At 38.1% G+C, this 20,716-nt stretch overlaps 1 protein-coding gene across 3 annotated transcripts; it reads left to right on the forward strand.

The window, feature by feature from the left end:
- The first annotated feature begins 1,399 nt into the window (after window positions 1-1,399).
- On the forward strand, window positions 1,400-19,999 carry LOC149829000 (protein EMSY-LIKE 3-like). Of its 3 annotated transcripts, none has more exons than XM_090017859.1 (10): window positions 1,400-1,696; window positions 13,283-13,488; window positions 13,568-13,677; window positions 14,038-14,290; window positions 14,372-14,593; window positions 14,678-14,746; window positions 16,094-16,333; window positions 16,404-16,472; window positions 16,550-16,622; window positions 19,471-19,999. In XM_090017859.1, exons 1-10 carry the CDS (start codon window positions 1,669-1,671, stop codon window positions 19,677-19,679), a joined length of 1,479 nt encoding a protein of 492 aa, XP_089873985.1. In that variant the 5' UTR covers window positions 1,400-1,668; the 3' UTR covers window positions 19,680-19,999. The 3 variants fall into 3 exon arrangements, with proteins under 3 accessions (XP_089873985.1, XP_089873986.1, XP_089873987.1); XM_090017860.1 differs by having other exon boundaries at window positions 14,038-14,260; XM_090017861.1 differs by lacking the exon at window positions 19,471-19,999 and adding an exon at window positions 19,037-19,074.
- The last annotated feature ends 717 nt before the right edge of the window (window positions 20,000-20,716 follow it).

Here is a 20,716-nt window from a genome sequence, read left to right on the forward strand (position 1 = left end):
GTTTGTTATATGCAAAAATTCACCCTTGGTTTATATATGATTTGAGAAATTTCCAAAAAGTTAACATTTTTGCATATTTGTCATAATTTTGCAACTATGTAAGTACTATATTTGTGATATATGAAGATTCACAAATAACTTCATGCGAGAGCGTTCAATATATGTGAAAAATAATCTATTTACAAAATTAATGGCAGAAATTTTTGCAAATATGTTTTTGTGAAATATGAAATATATGTGAAAGAGTATGATATATGAGAAAGTCTATGACATATGCAAAAAAATTATGATATTTGCGATTTTGGTGATTTCAGTTTCACCAAGATTTCACAAATAAATTTATATGAGTTTGCGAGGTCTAAATTCGTATAAAAGACCCGCAATTCTGGATTTAAGTGGTGGTGTACATATTCGACGGACGATACAATTTTATTCAAAAAATGCCTAAATTCGCAGTTGCAAAGGATAAAAGTGTTCTACCGATGTTTGATATTTACGATTTTAGACATCAATAGAATATCTAAAAATTGTAGAGTTTTTAGGGAATCACGTCAAATTACCCGTACAATATGTTCATTTTCTAAATTTGTTTTGTGTGTCCCAAGTGACATAATGATTCAAACATGGACATACACAAATATTATTTTAATAACATTTAATTGTTTTTTAATAATATACAAAAGGTACATATTTAAATATTAAAAAAAAAATTATTGCCTAATAACTTGAAGAATTTCGTACCCTCATGTTCTATTTTTCAAAAAAGATATTGAACTTGCAACTCAAAAATGTGTTGCGTGTCCTCGTCTATCTATGTATCATTGTGACATTATAGAAAGCACACTGGACAAGGCACGGACGTGCATCCAAGCGGGGAGAGGGCCCAAAAGAAGTCTGAAACCAAACGGATCACCCCACACCCGTTAACTCAACAACACATACTGGAACCCTCCAACTAAGGGTGTCAACGGGTCAGGTTTGGTTCGGACCCAGGTGGAACCAGACTTGGACTAGTTTTTTGGGTATGATATCGGGTTCAGACCTGGGTCTAATCGGGTCCACTATAAGAAAAATCATACCCGGACCAACAAGAACTACATGAACCAAACCCGGATCATACCGGATAAAACTATATTTTTTTATCATTTTTACATTGAAAATTGCGGGTCTTAATTGGAACTCGGGTCAGGTCTGGGTCTGGTGTAAAATTTCACAAACTATAACCGGGTCCATGTATTAATCGGACTTTCGAGTCCGGATCCGAGTCTTAATCGGGTCTTCATATTTATCACCATACCCGGACCCTATAGGGTTTGGTTCGGGTTGGGTCCGGATAAACCAGGCCCGTTGACACACCGAGCCTCTATAAAAACGCCCTTAGAGTCCCTCCTTCGCGCCCTCTCTCTCTAACGTGAATTCGCTTCCATTCGACCGCCCGAATCGACCCCAAGACCCCTCCAAGATCCCTTCTTTCGCTTCTCTCCGCTTCCTCGCTTCCTATTTCTAGGGTTTTCTTTCGTTCGCCTTCTTTCCGCGGTGGAATTCCCATGATTGGAAGGGAGAATGCTAGTCCCAGGCGCGCATGATCCCCGAGAGGCTCGTCCCGAGGAGTCTGGAGCTGTTCCTAGGGTTTTTATGCGGCGGAGGAGCTAGGCGGAGGTGAGAACGATGGACTATGGCCCCTCGGATAGCAGCGGTGAGTGCCCCCCCCCCCTCGATTCACATTCTTTCTTTCCCCTTTCTTTTGGTTCGCGGTTCTTGGTTGTTTTTGGGTGTTTTGTCCCTTGAGAACGGAGAACTCTGTTTGTTGACTTCTGTTTCTTTTCCGGGTTTCGGTGGCGGATTGTTGGTGCTGTTAGTGTTTGCTTTGGTTGGGGAAGGCTAGGGTTTTGGGGAAGATCTGCTGGTTATGTGATTACGGGAGGTTTTGGGGATCGATTTTAGCTTTTTTTTGTTGCTTTCTTCGTTGTGAAGGGGTTCGCGGAGAGAATATGGAGGATAGTAATGCTTGTCGATTTTGAGCTGAGATTAGGGGCTTCCTTCTTACACTGCTTTTGGTCAGTATTAGAGCCTGTGAGGAGTTTTCATGTGAAAAAATGAGGTTTTTGGAGGTCTGAGTCACAGTGCGTGCTTATTAGTTAGGAGGCAAGCGGTGGAGGTTCGGTGTGTGTATTTCGTCGAGGAAATAAATGGTTTCTTGTGCGTCTTTCGGTTTCTTTGCTCTGATTGGTTGATGGAGACAACGTGATGGCTGTTCTTTAAAATTTCGTATGGTGGTAGTGTTAATTTAGGTACATTTGCGGCAATTTTTTTGTCTGGTGGGTTACTTTTATATGAATGGTAAATGGTGCTCGTGGTCATATAACTGTTTCTTTAGCACATCTTGTAATGGAGAATTCATGATTATTAAAAGTATACTAGGAAGCCTGAAAACCGTAGATGGAACTTGTTGTGGTGTGCTTGCTGTCATGTATGAGGTCGGTACAAAGATCAGTACTGCCGTAAAAAAAAACTGAAGTTCTGTAGGAAAACTACACAATTGTAGAAGATTATGAGAATTTCTTTTCAACACCAATTTGAATAGAAGACTGAGTTATAACAAAGCAGTATAACAATTGATTAATATATTAATGGCTGGTGGATGACATTACGTTATCCAATGAAAGCATATAATAATATACTGTAGGGACCCTCTGCTGAGTCATCTCTCTGCTCCTGAATGCTTTTCAAGATAACTCTACACACTGTGAATAAGAGCGGTCTTCAAAAGCCACATCCTTTTTGCTGTAGCCAATTCTGCAGTCATGTCCATCCACGATCCTTTTGAGGTGTATAACTTGCCTGGTAACATTATAAGGAACCATTAAACTTATCAAAATTGGAGCATGAACAAAAAGTGCTGTGAGATACCAAACTCACATTTTGCAAAGAAGTGTTCAGAAAAACTCAATCTCATGCTTGCACTGCTATGCCTTATAGTCCAAAGGTGTAACTTGCCTGGTAACATTATAAGGAACCATTAAACTTATCAAAATTGGAGCATGAACAAAAAGTGCTGTGAGATACCAAACTCACATTTTGCAAAGAAGTGTTCAGAAAAACTCAATCTCATGCTTTCACTGCTATGCCTTATAGTCCAAAGGTGTTTTTATCACCTTCTTTAGTGGGGGCCAATAGAAACACCTCTACTACTAGCATATAGCTGCAGTCCTCACAAGACCTAGTTGCTGGAAAGGAACCATGTAACATTGGGTAAACAGAACACTTGTATTCACAGTCTGCCAGGAGGCATTTCAGAGAATCTTTTTAGAGACTCACCGCCTTCCCAAGCTTCTGCCTAGCGCTGACAATGGGTTGGGTTTGTGTGGCTACCCGATTCGACACAAACCCAAATACCTGGGTATAAGCATATGAAATGTTGACTTAGATAACATTTGGGTCAACCCAAACCAAACTTGAGTAATATCATGCGGGTTGGTTTTGGGTTATGATTTTTATTAGATGTCTGACCTGATTCGGCTTGACCTAAGTATTTTATATGTACTTTTAGTTGAATGTAAGATCTTTAAATTTTATGGGTCTGGGTTTGAGATTTCTTTTTTCTTGACCCATCAAAATAGAACCCGTACCCTAATCCGGTGACTATCTATTTCAGAGGTTTGGGTACACCCTATTGGTGTCCACACCAATGCACCCCCAGTATGCATATCATGATTCTCTAGGATTAATATCCGTACAACTACAATATGTATCAACTTTATGCTCTTCATTTTTTTGAGTTCCATCTTATGTTGTGCTAGAGGATTGCTGGCTTCGTAGCACCTTTGGATGTCAACCATCATGATGATCTAACTCTCCTATTGATTGTTAAGCTAGCATCTTCTGCTGCAAAATTGAGAATAAAAAGGCTTTGAATCACCCTGATACTTCCTATTACTTATTCTTGAAGTTGTTGGTTATGCTAAATTGATGACATTATTGAGCTATATGCTCTGAACTTCTCCATTCCCTATATGGTATGACATGTATTGAAGATGTCTACTGAAAGGTTTTTATACTATATCATGGTTTTAGTTCATTCCAGGAAGATTCTGGTGCAGTTCAAGGCAAGGTTTTTGTATTGTGCTGTATCGTACAATATGGTATGATACATGTTATTACTTTTGTGGTTTACGATACACATTCGTATCGCGATACAAGTGTATATCATACCCGTATGGGGTGTATTGTATGATAAACCTCTGTATCGTGTTGTATTATACGATACACCTTCGGCGCACTTTAAAAAGACCAAAAATTCTTATTTTTTCATTTTGGGTTTTAAATACCTTTTGAGGGACAACTTCTCCATTTGTCTAGAGGCCAGAGATGCTGCCCCCCTACAGCCCCCATCCACTTACCGCGAAGTTGGATCCGCAAAAATGGAAGATTTATATGAAGGTAGAAATCAGGCTCCACACTCCTCTAATAAAGATGGCATCAAATGATCTGATATAGCAATGGGGTACTGAAGTAATGAGTGAAAACCTATTGAAAATTGAGTGCAACTATTGTCATAATATTTTTGTTTATGTAGTATGAAGTATGAGTCTTGTGGCATGTTCTTAATTGCAAGGTATTTAATATTTTGCATTGTTCTTGTGGGATAGTTGATGTTTGATGATGTCTTATGCAGCTCATAGAGACATAAATTCTTCATATGTCATCTTATGGTTGTATTTTGTGCAATTCATCATTATTTGATGTGATATGATTTTTTTAGAATTTTTACTATTTTTTTCTGATTTTTCTTGATTATTTTGAATTTTTAAAAAGTTTTTATTAAAAATTTCCGATACATTTACATTACGATACAATACACTACAGTGTTACTATTGGCATGACCAATACAAGTAACGATACACTACTTATAACCTTGGTTCAAGGTACAACTATATTAGGCTGGTCTAGTAGCGGGGGAATTCCTGAGGTATTTAGAGTATGTGAGGCATTCGTTCTTAACAACCAAATGAAATATATACTGTAGGCAATTTTTGGCCTTAAACTTTTAATCCTTTTCTTTTGACATTAGTCTTCTACTTTTTCTCCTTTTCAGCTTGTCTCATAGCAGAGTTTGAAAAGTTCTTGTGACTATTGATTCAAACCATTTGCTTTTTCATATCACATGGATTTGTTATATTCATATATGGACAAAATATAGACTATTTATCTAGTAGTTGGAAGTGTTGGTAGTCTAGTATAAAGTCATACATTCATGTATTATTAAGCATCATATCCCATAAATGTGGTTATCATGGTTCATTTAATACCAAGCACGCTTTGTGTAGATCTATGTCACATAGATGCGGGTGCGGATACAAGTGCAGATGCGACACTTTAAAAAAACTTGGGTGCAGGGAAGGTTTATATGTATAATTTTTAATAGTTATAAGTTAACACTAATGAAACAAAAAATAATTATCATATCATCAATTTATCATGCATAAATTCATGCAATAAATTAAATTAACAATCTATAACTGCTATTCCTCACCAATAAAAAATAACACCACAATTAAATCAACCTGAATATTATAGATTGTTGGTTCACCAGAGCTTCTTTTGGAGCAGGTTTGGGTTTGGTTCTGTTGAATCCGGGCTTGAGTTCACCAGAGCCGAACCCGGCAGGCCGGGGTTCGGCCCTTGTTCTAACGAGGGGTGGAGGAAGGAGGAGAAGGAAGAAGAAAAAAGAGAAGAAGAAGAAGATTGAGTGGAGGAGGCAGAGGAGGGAGGAGAAGGAATAAGAAGAATCCAGAGAAGAGGAGGCGGCCAAGGGAGAGGGAGAAGGAGAAGGAAGAAGAAAGATTGGCGGAGGAGGAAGGGGAGGAGAAGGAATAAGAAGAAGAAAGAGAGGAGGAGATGGTAGAGGGAGGACGAAAATGAAGAAGAAGAAAAACAAGAGGAGGAGGAGAAGGAAGAAGAAGAAAGAGAGGAGGAAGAAGAAGAAAGACGAGGAGAAGGAAGAAGAGAGAGAGATGTACCTATTTTATTGTTGCTGTCGGCGGAAGAGGAGGGGGTTGCGATCGTTCCCTAACCTCAATTTTTTTGACGAATGGACCCGGTTAAAGTTGACTTTGTCCATTTTGGACAAATATAACCCTGGATGTAGGTTGACTGCTCCCAGAGATATTTGACTGCACCCGGTGCGGAAAATTTTGAGATTTGCCACACTGGGTGATGAACCTGCAACACGGGACGTGGGTGCGACGGCCTAAATGACGAGTCCATGTGATTTAGGTGTAGATTATTTCAGGTGTGAAGATCCTTTTTCTGTTACTATGATATTTCGGTACAATCTGTATCTTTATTGTCATTCTCGAGAAAGCAATTCAAAGTCTAAATGTCCAGTTTCCTTGATCTGTCTGTAGTTGTACTAAATGGGCCATGTTGATTGCATCTGGTGGGTCCAATATGCTTGATAATCTTTTAATTTTGGGGTGTAGAAGTTGGTGCCTGCTATCTAGTACGCCAGATTCTACCAATTAATTTACTGAAACAAATAACAAAATATAAACATATGTAAACAAATTTACAATGTACATGCACTGTAGACAGCTGAAGTTTTCTCCCCACAATTGTTTTCATGTTTGGATCGTTGACATGAAGTCATTTTGAGAAGCATTAGATTTCCTGTATATATGATCAAGATGATGCATAGAAGGACAGGGAACAAAAATATACATGCTTACATCTTAGATCAACCAACATATCTTTTATCATGCTATTTTTATTTTAAAAGGTCCTCGACTCAGCGTTCGTTTAGGCAATGATAAAATTTTCATTGTACATGATTGAAACCGTGCATGAGAAGGATGCAACAAAAAGATGTTGATGCATGATTGTCTCAGTTGCTAGCTGTTTTTCCTACTATTCACTGTGGAGTGGTGGGGATCTTTTACACCTACTATAACATTTTTTGTGTAATGGTACTTGAAATTGAAACTAAGCAATATTTTGTAAGATTAACTGGTTGATTTTCTCAATTTGTCCAACTTCATAGACAATCTGTTAATAACCGTTTAGAATTGTTTGGAGGTGATGACATTTAGTTATATATTGATGGTATGTCAAATTTTTATATCACGCCATTTGCGGCATGCTGTCAAATGTACAAAAGCAAGTGGTGTTTGGAAATTGCAGAAAACATGTGGGTTACTTTGTTAAAAGTGCTTTTACTTCTTTACATTTGACAGCATATATTTAATGTGTTGGTTTAGAATGCAAGAATGTGCCGAAGACATCACTTTTATTTAACATATACACCTGACAATTGAGCCAAATAAGCCTGTTTACTCAATAACCTTAAGACAATTGGCCAAGTCAAATTTTGTCAATGTTTCCTGCTCAACCCTAGCATTTGAGCCTTAGATTAAGCTCAAATGTAGTCCATATTCAACATTGACTTTTCTGCCAATGATTGTGTTATCTTTTGTTGAGATTCCTGGTTTTGTCATATCATTCATCTGCTTATTTCAGCTTTACATCTTCGAGTTGACTGCATCATGAGTAAATTCTTATGAACTTGACAATCATGAAATAATGCCTGACATCTTTTGCCTAATAGTATATGCTGAACAGAAGTGGTTCTTAACAGGCTTTCAGGTTTATGCCATTTGGTTCTTAACAGGCTTTATGTATCTTATTTTTTACCATGGCAAAGTGCCAATTCTACTGTACCGGCGGAGAAAAATTATCTAAATCCATTAGTTTTCTCAAATGCATCACAACAAGAAAAACACCTAGAACCTCGTGTCAGACCAAACCCGATGCTAGACTTTCTAGGGTTTCCTTTTTTTTTTCCACAATAAATCTTGCCTTTTTACTTGGTTGATAAAAGAATCATTGGCCGATCACTGATATTTTGAAAATGTTGTGATTCTATTGCAATATTTTCGGAAGCTACTATAATATTGAGAAAATGTGATTCTTTTTAATGACACTTATCTTGAAAAGTGTTTTTATCATGATATTAATGCGATAAAGGTAGATTTCCTGATATTCTTTATATTGCATATTTCTGTATATATCTTTATGTATATTTCTTGAAATTTTATATATGTCGATATTTTCTTGATTAAAACCAGATTTTTTAAAAATATAATGAGATTATCCCTCGTGATTTTCCAAGAAATTGTATATATGCCAATATTTTTCTAGAGTTTTCTTGATTAAAACCATATTTTTTAAAATATAATCAGATTATCCTTCGTTATTTTTCCAAGAGCGAGATTTGTGACATTGGTTCTAAGAAACATCAAGCTGTTGATGAGATCTGTTCTCTTTGATCTTTTGTTTCCCTTACGGCCCATTTGGATCCAGGATTTTGAAATGGGGATCATATAATCTTGGACACACAGAATCATGGGGTTCATGAAATCTTGGATTTTAAGAATGTATCTCGATTTCATCTGAAACCTCAATATTCTTTATGAATTATGAACCATAACTAACAGAGGAACATGGGTAGATCTAGGTTGGATTGGTAACCCTTAATTTTGGTTGGTGAAATTTGCCATTTTACAAGTCAATCTTGAGTAGATAGTTATGCACTTAATACAAGCTTTACTTGACTCGAAGAAAGAAAATAAGTTAGTATCAGATTATTTGACTTATCTTAAGAATATTTATGATCACTTGGAGATGATTGGGCATTCAGTCAATGAGTATGACATAGTATAGTATGCTCTACGTGGATTAGGTGATGTCTATAAGAACTTCTCTATGTCTGTCAGTAAGGCCAGAGTACCCAACATTTGCAAAGCTTTGACTTCTTCTATTACATCATGGAGCTAATTTTTTCAAGAGGTCGAAAAACAATTCGAATGAAGTGTTGATTACAAATAACAACAATATGACAGTCGGAGGAGGAAGGGGTTGAGGAAGAGAAAGATTTCATGGTAGAAATCAAGGATTGTGTAATGATGCTGGTCAGGGTTAGAAATCAAGGATTGTGTAATGATTCTGGCCATGGTTTTCTCCCTAATCCCAATGTACGCAATCTAAATCTGGGATGTAATTTTAATAATGTTAGTCAATTTAATTCTGGGTATGTGAACAATAACACTTATGCCAATTTTAGTGGAACTGGAATAGTGTGTCAGCTATCTGGTATAAGAGGGTGTACTGCTGAGTTTTGCAAGGATCAATACGAACAAGATGAAACAGAACAATACGCAGCCATTACAGCACCATATGATCCAACTTTTGCTGTGGATTGTGGTGCAGCGAAGCAAAACATTTTTGGTTGCATGAAATGAGCTGCTGAAACTTATCAGGTCAATGCAAACACTTCATATGTCAATGCTTTTGCGTTGAAGCAATGTTCTGAGAGAAAAATTTGGTGTGCAAGTTAGTTCTTATTGGAGAGCTTGGATTTATTGTCCTAATTAAAGTGGATATTGCCTAAACTTGTCATTTTGTGCTTCATAGGATACTGACTTTGAGAGGAAGGAAAATACCAGAATACATCTTTTAAAGGTTTATTTCATTAATAAAAGGAAAGGTTTTTGCACCTCCAACAAGGAAATTACTGGAATATAATTTGTGAGGAGCAAATTGATAAAAAAGGAACGAGTTTAGTGGAATCTAAATTATTTTGCTTTCTGTTTGCTAGTGCTTGCCTTGTCATGGAACAAGTTTGCTTGGGATTTTTAATACTTCATATGTGTTTCTATTGTATCATGTGTTCCATTTATTTGGTGAGTTTATTTATTGATTATGCATCTTTATGCTGACTTTGCTTTCATCTTATTTAGGGTTCTTTACTATGCTATTGGGTTGTGTTTTTTGCTCGTAAATGACGCCATTGAAGTGTTTTCTCCCTGCTCTGGTTCAATTGAGTACTGTTTTTGTGGTTAAAATGCAAGGAGCCAAATGTAATTGGAAATCTATAAATTGTCTAGAAAACATTCAAAAAGCAATCTTCACAATGTTGGGCACACCTATCATGTTATATCATCATCATCATCATAACATGTTATATCATCATCATCATCATCACATATACAGATCCTAGCAACCATCTGAGACAAGAAAAGCACATTTGGAGTCTTCTGCTTCCAATGCATGTTGTACATACTTGTGGTCTTATAGTCTTAAAAGGGTAGTCTATCCTAACTTTATAGCTGTATTTGATGAATTTGTCTTTATTGTCTTTAAAGAATAAATGCAAAGGTTAACAAACGATAAACTTGTAGTTAGGTCTGTTTTATGGCCATGTCTATTATTTGCAAATGTAAATAAAAGTTGTTTGGATGGCATAATGCAGTTTATAGATGCCTGTCTGTATATGCGTAAATGAATATATTGAGTCTGACCAAGTCTAGCCCAAGATGGATCCAAATGTACTTATATCTGCTTTGTGTTTAATCATTACTGGCCCTAGTAGGTTTAAGTTGGACTTGTGGTGGTGCCATTAGATATTATTTGCAAATGTAAATAAAAGTTGTTTGGATGGCATACTGCAGTTTGTAGATGTGTCTGGTATATACATAAATAAATAGATTGAGCCTGACCAAAGCTAGCCCAAGATGGACCCAAGTGGACTTGTATCTGCTTTGTGTTTAATCATTACTGGCCTTAGTAGGTTTAAGTGGGATCTGTAGTGGTATCATTAGATCTTGGTTATACTGAAGTGGTCTGAGTTGTATCCAATTGGACCGGTTCCAGTCAGGTGTCTTGTGTCAGCACTAGGTTGGGCCTAGTTGGGTTAGGAACTTAGGACCATGTGGATTGGATTGAGATTGAAGTGTCCTTGTTAATATAGGCTGCATATGATGGATCAAGTTTGATTTGGCATGGTATCATATAGGTAAATTTGAGTCAAGCAGGTGCAGTCCTTTATGTCTCTGGTTGGTCCAGTTGGACCTGCAACATACTTAATCAGGCCTATCTCTACTCTGATTTAGATCTGTGTCTGATGTTGGTCGAATCCAAGTGGGAAAAAGTGGATCCAGGTTAAATTTAGATACATCCATGTGGGACCCATGGGGTAACATTTAGGTTGCTCATGGATCAAATACAGGCTGTTTCATGTTTGATCTGAAACTGGGTTCAAATTGTATTCAACTGATCTAAGTTCGGTTTTGGATCCAGATGATATCTGATGAGGTAGGGTTGAATCTAGATTCAAAACATATATGTTAATACTGAATTGATAAAAAGAAGACTGAAGACAAGCTTTGACATCTGAAAGTACAAAAATTTTGTATTTGATCTGAATCCAGATATAGATCTGACATGAACTACTAATTCGAACTCGATTTGGAACAAAAATAATTCAATTTGTTATCAAAGTGGACATTCAGATCTTCTTTTTAAGGATCTGTATCGAAAAATAAAGTATCGGATTCATATTTGAGGTTCAACCAAAACCAATCAATTTGTATCCCTAGGATCTAGTGTTAAGAGATGTATGCTTATATATATACACAAATATGTATAGAGTAATGGGTAGGTGCGAAATGATAGGTGCTAAATGAGTTTTTCAGGGTGTTTTTCATTTTATTTTTAAATTCTGACCATACAAATGTGATCTATGTACTTGATTTTATAGGGATCAGCTCTTGAAGTGTTCGATTCCGACACATGGGTGGGTTTTTATAAGGTTCGAAAAATCAACGGTCCAAAATCTTTGTAAATTTTTGAGGCTCCAAATATCAGTTTTTTCATCGAAAACACATGATCCAGGTGTAGATTCCTCATAAATCGACCATGCCCGACACATTTATGAGGTTGAAACTGCAAAAAAAACACCGAAAGGGCAGACAAACCTATTTAGCACGTATCAATTTTGCACCTACCCATTTCTCTACACACACACACACACACACACATATATATATATATATGTGTGTGTGTGTGTGTGTGTGTGTGTGTGTGTGTGTGTGTGTGTGTGCGTGTATTTTATATTTACTATATATGTATGCATTTGATTATTTTTATTACTAGATTGTATTTAGGATTTTTTGTTTTTTGTATTTTATTTATTTGACCATGGGTATACTGGTCATTTTGGCCAGCTAGTGGCTTGATATTCTAGCTGTTGGGATCTCCCCAATGTCTAGTTGGTCCCTCTCCCCTCTCTCTATCTTGTATATATATGGGACTTTGTGTCCCTGACTCCCTATTCATGTATGCATGTTTTGACTACATAGTGCTTGGTCATCTTCAGACAAGTATTGCATATGAATTCATTTTGTTGGTCGTCAATCAGTAGCTGTTTTTGTGTGTGATGTGATATACTCTGGTGATTATGGATCATGCCATATTATTTTGATCTTCAAAACTTGCAGTGGCACTTGCATAGATTCAAACTTAGGAGGATCTTTTGGTTGATAAAAGATCTGATTTTTGTGTTGACTTAGTCCTCTATAGATGTCAAGTCCACTATAGGGGTTGAGAATAGCTATGGCTCATAAAACTGTGGATATCGTATGGCTTTGCACACTTTTGAATGATATGGAAATTTGAAGTCTTTAACTGAATATGTAGTTAAAGCACTAGGCGGCAGTGTCTAGGTGATGTCTTGTCTTCACTTAGAAACCAAAACAAAAATTGGGTTGCAATAAATATTTTTGAAAGGGTGTGCTTTAAGTGACTACATAGACTGCTAAAAACCTGGAGTTCCATGAGAGGACTAACCACATTGACATCGACTGTTATTTTGGGAGGTAGGATTGCTTAGTTGACTTAAGACCTGTTTCACTCTGTTATATTCTAGTGCAGAGCAGATCACAGATTTATCTATCAAGGTGAGTTCTGCTTGTTGGTTTCACTTCTTTACAAATTCTTGATGCTTTGTGTTGATTCCTCGAGCACGAGGGGGAGTGCAAATTTTATTTTTCCAACTATTTCCCTTTCTTTCTAGAATTTTCTTTATCATTTATGTAAAGTTATTAATAAATTGTCAGAGGTTAGGATAAGTCCAGTGTTTTGTTCTTGTATGTATGGCCTGCTGTAATGTGGCAATCATCTTGAATGAAAATTGCTTCGATTATGACCTCCTCTTCAGAGGAATCAGCATGTATTGGGTCTGATGAGTTTGTTGCTCTTGGAAAGAAATCCAGGCACATAAAAGATATGATTTGTTGTGACATCTTTTCTTTGTTTTTGGATGTTTTCCTTTTCGCTGGCATCAATATATAAATTTGGAACCAAACTAGTACGAGAGTTTGGTTCTTTGTTCAAGGCACACATCGTGCTCTTTGGGCTCACCTGTTGTTGCTTCTTGAAATGGATACAGGCACGGATGATGATCTTCCTCCTTCTCATCAAAACAGATTAACAAGAGGAGCACGTGTTGCTGGAAATGGTAGAGCTGCTGTTGTGGGTAATTTACCTTATAACAGAATGCAAAATGACATGGAGAGTGAGATCCACTGGCTGGAACAAGAAGCATACTGTTCAGTTTTAAGGGCTTTTAAGGCCCAGGCTGATGTCATCACTTGGGTATTTTTCTGAATTCATTCTTGACATGTTACAGGTCCCCATTTTCTTTGCTAACATGTAAATTGATGGTTTCTTTTAGGAAAAGGAGGAGTTAATGACAGGTCTGCGGAAAGAATTGAGAGTACCTGATGACGAACATAGAGAACTTCTTGGGCGGGTTAATGCAGATGATATGATCAGGAGAATAAGGTCTTTCTTTGTCATTGTGCTATTTTGATGAATAATAGTGCTGAAAACCTTTCAATTGGACTTGCCATTGGTGGTTGAACAATCTTTGACTCACTAGGTGTGCTTATCAAGTTCAGAAAGCCATGCAAGCAGGCAGCATGGCTTCACCAGAACTGGTCTCTGTATTGGATCAACCTATTTTTAGGCTGAGCTAACCTGAGCCGTCATAAAATGAGTTGTGTTCCAGTTTGTTGTTTTAGTGCTTTGGGTTTATGTGTTCCCTCCATATGATTTGATCTGTGATTTGATATTTCATCAGCTTATTTTATGTTGACCATTTGTTACTACAACCACCATAACTGTTTGGGAAAATGACATTAGGGAGTGGAGGCAAGCAGGAGGCATCCAACATAGCATGCACAGTGCTTCACAACCTGGTCATGAACCTTTACCTAGTCCTACAGTGTCAGCGTCCAGGAAGAAACAGAAGACCTCTCATTCAGTGGCTTCTCTCTCTTTAGGAGCTCCATCACCTGCAGTGCACCCTCGATCTGTTGCTGCACCCTTGCGGCCATCCTCATCAGCGTCAAAACGTGGAGCTGCGGTAGGAGCCAGGGGCAAGAAGCCTAAATCTGTAAGTTAGAGTTTTGAACAGTAACACCAGTGCAAGATTGTTAAGGGTAACACCTTTGTTTTCCTTTCTTTTTCATAATAGGGTCATACAATGGTTGGTGTAAACTCAATGAAGTCGGCACTGTACCCTTCTAGTGGTCCATCTGGTGGGGGTCAAGCTGCAAACCGTGGTTCATCTGGTGCTCTTGTTGCTAATGAACCTGCTGAGGCTGCTTCGGTTGATCCTCTGATTGGCCGGAAAGTGATGACGAGGTGGCCTGAAGATAACAACTTTTATGAGGCTGTCATCACTGATTATAAGGAGGTTTGTTGTTGATTGATCCATACTGCAATAAGCCAATGCAGTGCATCTGGTTGTTTGACATGGCTAATCTACCATCATTTTTAGGGTCGGCATGCTCTAGTTTATGATATAAATACAAAAAGGGAGACATGGGAGTGGGTCAATCTCAAAGAGGTAAGGCTCTTTTATTCTGCCTGCACATGGTAATTTGGAGGCATTTCTCTACTCATGTTAGCAGCCTTATTCTCACTTTTTCAAAAAGCGGTTCAAATATGTGCAATTTTTAAAGTCAAGAAGTTATTTTATTAAGTGTTTGAAAAAACCTAAAAGATTCAATGTGCTTGTAAAAAATTGAACAAGTTTCAACATCCGCCGAATCCAAAATTTAGACGAATTTAGTTGGAGTGCTTGTTGACTGCACCTGACCAGTTTGTGAATCCTGTTGGAATTTAAAAGAAAATCCCTTTGATGAAGTTGATCATAGTCAAAACTTAAAGGATTCAAAATGCTTGTACAAAATTGAACGATTTCAACATTGGTTGAATCCAAAATTTGGACGAATTTTGGTGGAGTGCTTGTTGACTGCACCTGACTAGTTATTGAATCCTGTTAGACTTAAAAAAAGGCCCTTTGATAAAGTTGATCATAGTCTTGGCTGAATTCATAAATGGACAAAATTGGTCCAGTCAATGGACTCAATCTGAAATTTGGCATACGTGTGCTTAACTTTCTCTTTAAATATCACTTGCAATTCTTGTTGCACTATTATTACATTAATTTAATTAGTCGTGGGCTCTTTGTAAAGAAGAAAAAGCCAAACAATGAACAAATAAAGTTCATGAAGAATTTCAGCCGCATAAGCTGTAAAAGAATTGCCCTTTTTTATGATGAGGAACCCTCGCGAAAGCGAGGAAAATCTTGGGTGGGGCCTCACGACCACCCTGCCTTACGTGGCCCACCTCTGAAAGCTACGGAAAAGAAGCGAATTTGAATGATGCTGTAAAAGAATTACATCTTAATGTTCAAGTTGCTTGACCAAACAAAGACAGCTTCAAATGAATTTGAAAAAGGAAATCACATTCACTTAGCCTTGTCCCAAAAAATAGTCCCGAGGCCCGAGCTTCTTAGTATTCGGGAATTTTTGAGCTTTGTGTGTGCACGTTCACATTCATTATTCCCCATACTCGTTATTTTGTGTTTACAAATTTGCTAACTGTACGTACTTTTTTGAAAATTTGCTGCCAGTTGTAGAGGCGCATGTAGCAATGCGTTTATACACTTTCTTCAGTGATTTGCTTTTATGGGGCTACCATACTCAGTAGGAGGAACAAACACTTTGAATGGAAAGAGCAGAACAATCATTAGAAGGAGCTTTATTCATGATGCTTTAATAAGCTGTGCTGTATGTGTTACACACATGCAAGCGTGCATGCACACACACACACACTAATATAATGAATTCCCTTTCTAACATTAACTGTTTCTTCTGTTGCACATATCGATTTATTTATGAAATGGCAGATATCCCCTGAGGACATCCTATGGGAAGACAGGGATCCCTGTATCTCTCGTCGAGGTCGTGGAGGACCAGGATGTGGAATTAAGAAATCCATGTCTCGTGGTGGCTCTGTTGTAGTAGGCAGAGGAAGGGGTGCTCTAAAGAGCCATTCTAGGCAAGAGTTTACTCCATCTCAGAATGGCATTGGAAAAAAAGGCCCTGATAAAATAGAAATACTGCACACAGAATCTCTAATTAAGGAGGTATATCCCAGCATATTTCCTCTATGTTTTGAGATTCAAATGTAAAGTATTTTTCTCATGGATTGAATAGGTGGAAAGAATCTTCCATGGAAGCCATCTCGATCCTGCAGAGTTGGAGAAAGCAAAGAAATTGCTGAAAGTAAGAGCTGTCATTTTGACTGGACATTTTTGTGATTGTTATTCTACAACATATAAGTATTCGTTTTCTATTGGCAGGAGCATGAACAAACACTGCTTGATGCCATCTCAAACATTTCTAGACTGGAAGATGCATCAGATGGTGAAAGTGGTAAAAGCCTTGCTTTTTGCACTTTGTACAATCGAGCTATTTGTTTTCTTTCTAGGGTGCGTTTGGATTTACTTGAGAAGAATTCTCTCGGAAGGAGAATTCTTATTCCATAGAAATGTGAAGAAAGGGAATTCTTAATCTTAAGAATTCTCTTGTTTGGATGACCCAAGCATGCTCAAATTCTATTGAAAAGTCTTTTTCTAATTTCATATTTGTTTTGCAATATACAATAAAAAAGAAAAAAACATTTTCTTACCACACAGTCATTGACATCCCTGCTGCAACGATCTGGGTTCATCTGTTTTTCCATATTTAAAAAATCAGAAAATACCAAAAAATCAGAAAAATAAGGAAAAACAGTTTTTTTTTTTAAATAAATGAAAAAAAAGTAAATGCCAAGCGGTGGCCGAAAAAGGGGCCATGGGCGGCCCTTTCCGGCTATAGAGAAAGACCTTTGGGCTCGTCGTCTCCCTCCTTGAGTTGGCAATGGACGTGTAGAGTGTCGGGGAACCTCTTGCCGTTTGTCAGGTTGCCGGAGTCTGAGTAGAGCCACAAGGGTTTTCGACGGGGAGAGGGAGCGAAGCCTCTAGAGAGAGAGAGAGAGAGAGAGAGAGAGAGAGAGAGCACCCTTTTATTTTATTTACCCCAAATCGACGTCATTCGCAGCCGTCACAGAGTTCCTTGGCTGCTGGAGGGACTTCAAGGTGGTGTGCATCCTCAACTGCTTCCTCTGGCAGTTCCCCATCGGAACCACTATCACGCATTGGCGTTGATTGCCTCACCTGTGATGGTTGGTCGACACAGATCATTGCCTTTTTCTGCGAGATCGACATCTTCGAATTCAAGATCAACCACCAAGAGGCCCTCTCGATCATCCTGGCGAGAGGGAGGTAAGGAGGGAGCCAGAAAGAGAGGAGTAGGAGAGATGAAGGGAGCGATAAAGAGAGGAGGTGGAGAGATGGAGGGAGAGTGATAGAGGGAAGAGAGGCGTCGGGAGAGTGAGGAGAGACGGTGGTAGAGAGGATGGGGGAGGGAGGGAGAGTGACAGAGGGAAGGGGGAAAGAGAGGATTGGGGGGGGGGGGGAGTGAGAGAGGGAAGGGGGAATAGAGCGAGAGAGGATGATGTGGAAAATTAGGGTTCCCACCTAATTAGGTGGGAACTCTAAATAAGAGAATTCTAAAAATTTAGAATTCTCTTTCATGAAAAAATATAGGAACCAAACAGAAGAATACTGCATTTGGGGAAATGTGAATTCTCATTCCTGAGAATTCACATTAATCCAAACACACCCCTAGTCTAACTGATTGAGCAATTGCTAGCTTTATTTTTTTTTCAATGAATTTCTAGCTTTATACATGTTCTTGTACAATTAACAGGAAGGCGATTAATGTTTGTACATTGTAGTCTCTGTTTGAATTTATAGATTTCTGTTTTTGGAGATTATGTGCCACTTGTGGAATTTTCCTGTGATGGGGCTTGCACTTGTTTGGATGCCATAGTGGTTAACCTAAAAATTTTACTCTCTCTCTCATATACAATATTGTTATCATCACCATTGTCATTTTCTTTTGTCCCCCACCACCATAATCATCATCATATCCTCTATAGCTTCATCATCGTTATCATCTTCTTCAATATTATCATCATCATCATCCTCTTTTTTCCTTTTGAGAGAAAATCACCATTTTCATCCTTGTGTCGCTGTCTTTTCTCTCAAAATATTATCATCATGACCATCAATACTATTACCCCAATTATGGATTATCTATCAACATAATCATCTTTTTCTCTTTTGGTTTTACAATTTCCCTTCTGTCTCTCTACCCAGTCATTTAGATGGAATTGTTTGGCACAACCTGGACCAATTTTTGGCAGTGTGACTGGAACAAGGCTGAGGCAGTGCTAACATACTCTCCAATACCTATCATTTTCCACCTAACATGTTCGCTGAGACACGGAGGGAGAGGTAGGAAGGAAGAAAGGTGGGAGATGATGAAAGGTGGAAGGGGTGTTGACCCTACGGAAATCATATGCATAACCCTGTCATTTGTAAGGCCTTAGTGCCTTGCAAGATTGCAATTCACTAGAAAACTGCTCATGTTGACATTTTTTACTAAGGATTACGTATGTCATTCTTTATATCATGATATTGCCGACTTATCTTATGCAATTGAAACTGTAAGGAGTTGTTATTGCCACGATCTTGATCAGTTTTGTTATGGGATGTGTTTTTTCTGGTTTTACCAAACTTAGTATGGTTATAGGTTCCCTGTTTCCATAGTCTTGTAAAGCGTTTTTAATTGATTATGGAACAAACTTATGATACCTTTTTAGAGTTGTAAAATGATTACATGACTAATATCTCTGGTTTGAATGACAAGGCCCATAAGCTGTTTTCTGACATGTGTTGAAGGAGTGCCAGCTTCTCTTCCGTGAGGAAAAAGCCCTGTTTTTGTTTAAACTGGAGCAAAATAATGCAGCTTGATATTTAGGTTCTATTTAGGTACCTTTTTCGCTAGTCTTTTCGGGCACATGTATTATTGTTAATTTTTTTATCTTCTGTCTGAAACAAGGAAAGCAATATGATCAGCACTTGGTGCAAAGTTATATTTGAGATTGAATTATAGTTTTTCCATATTCTTGGCCAATCAACATTGGTGAAGTTTGCAATACGTGACACTCATTTTCAGTGAAGGAATCCGTCTGTTCCTCGTCACTGTAATTTGCGCCCCTATCCCAACTGGGGTCAGGTTGTAGTGGGCTTGACTGTTCTGATTTTTCTTATTAAGCATTAAGAAAAATTTAGAAACCATTAACAATCTGATACTTCTCTGTTTTCCTGTGCAGAAGAGGGAGAACATCCATTTTCACACGATCAGTCTGTTGACCGGGGAAGAGGGTGGAGAAACCACCAATACAGTGCAAACCAGCACAATGCAGACTTTGAGGACGATACAGCTGGTGTGGGCAGGGTTGAAGGCTCAGAGGGAGATCATATGGTTGCAGTGGGTGGAGTTGCTTCTGATGACCAACAAGACGGTGATGATGATGACTGATTTTTCGAGCTTTCAGGATACGGTCGTTCTGCTGTCTGTTGATCAAAATGGAAACATCGGTTTAACATGCCGTGCTCCAAGTTTGTGTCTTCTGCTTGGAAACCACCAATCATTCTTTTGGCCGCAGCAGTGATGATATGTCTCAGGCGGGTGTAGATTTTCTCAGGGTGGAGCTGGCTAGTGTTGTAAATTTGCTGAGTTGAATAACCTGTGACCGTGTAAGCCGATGGTTTGTGAAAAACTAGTGCACATTCTTGGGGTTGCAAATTGTATTGGGAAGTATTTATCAAGAAATCAAATCTGATCTGGTATTTTTATTAGTTAAGGTTTTTATTCTCTGGAGAAACTAATGGTGCTTTTCTAGTAAGCTAACAAAAAGGTCGTGGAAAGTTGCAGGCAATGTAGTTAGCCCCCTCCCGCCAAAAAAATCTTGGGTTTTCTTTCCACCTTTCACCAGCAAGTGCAATTGTGTGAATCGACTTGTGTTTTTTTTTCCCTCTTTTGGGTTTTTTCCCATAGCTTTGTTATTTTTTTATTATAATCCAAGGGGAAACCCTCATCACCAACCAACCACACTTGGCTGGCCTTAAGTTGCTAAAATCGTTGAGGTGTCCCCCCTGCCCCCCGAGTACACTCAGCTTCAACGTTTCCTTTTTGAATTTATAACATGAAGAAACCGCACCCAGCACGAAGACCTGGTAGCCTAAGCCTGTCATACCTACGGTTGTCATGCTGGCAGTGTAAAACTCCAAGGTTAGGAACCCTGATCGGAGCCCTTTCAGGAGATTTCTGCCTTATGGATGATATCCAAAAACATCAATAGAAAAAAAACTTAAAACCCTAATCAATAAAATCAAACAAAAACCTAATCTATGAAAATAAAACAAAAACCCCTAATTTAAGAAAACCCTCACATATGAAAACCTAAAAATGCCCTAAAAAGAAATTTGATTCAAACCAAAACAAAAGACGAAGAAGAAGAAAGAAGAAAAAATGAAGAAAAGGGGAAACCTTGCCAGCAGCGTCATCCCCGGCCG

Source organism: Nuphar pumila, chromosome 9 (assembly GCF_984573655.1).
Source record: "Nuphar pumila chromosome 9, dmNupPumi1.hap1.1, whole genome shotgun sequence".
NCBI lineage: Eukaryota > Viridiplantae > Streptophyta > Magnoliopsida > Nymphaeales > Nymphaeaceae > Nuphar > Nuphar pumila.

Coding starts and splice junctions, on each gene's coding strand:
- LOC149829000 (XM_090017859.1), top strand. CDS start 1,669: ATGGACTATGGCCCCTCGGATAGCAGCG. Junction 13,489..13,567: donor AGGCTGATGTCATCACTTGG/GTATTTTTCTGA, acceptor GGTTTCTTTTAG/GAAAAGGAGGAGTTAATGAC. Junction 16,623..19,470: donor TGCATCAGATGGTGAAAGTG/GTAAAAGCCTTG, acceptor TTTCCTGTGCAG/AAGAGGGAGAACATCCATTT.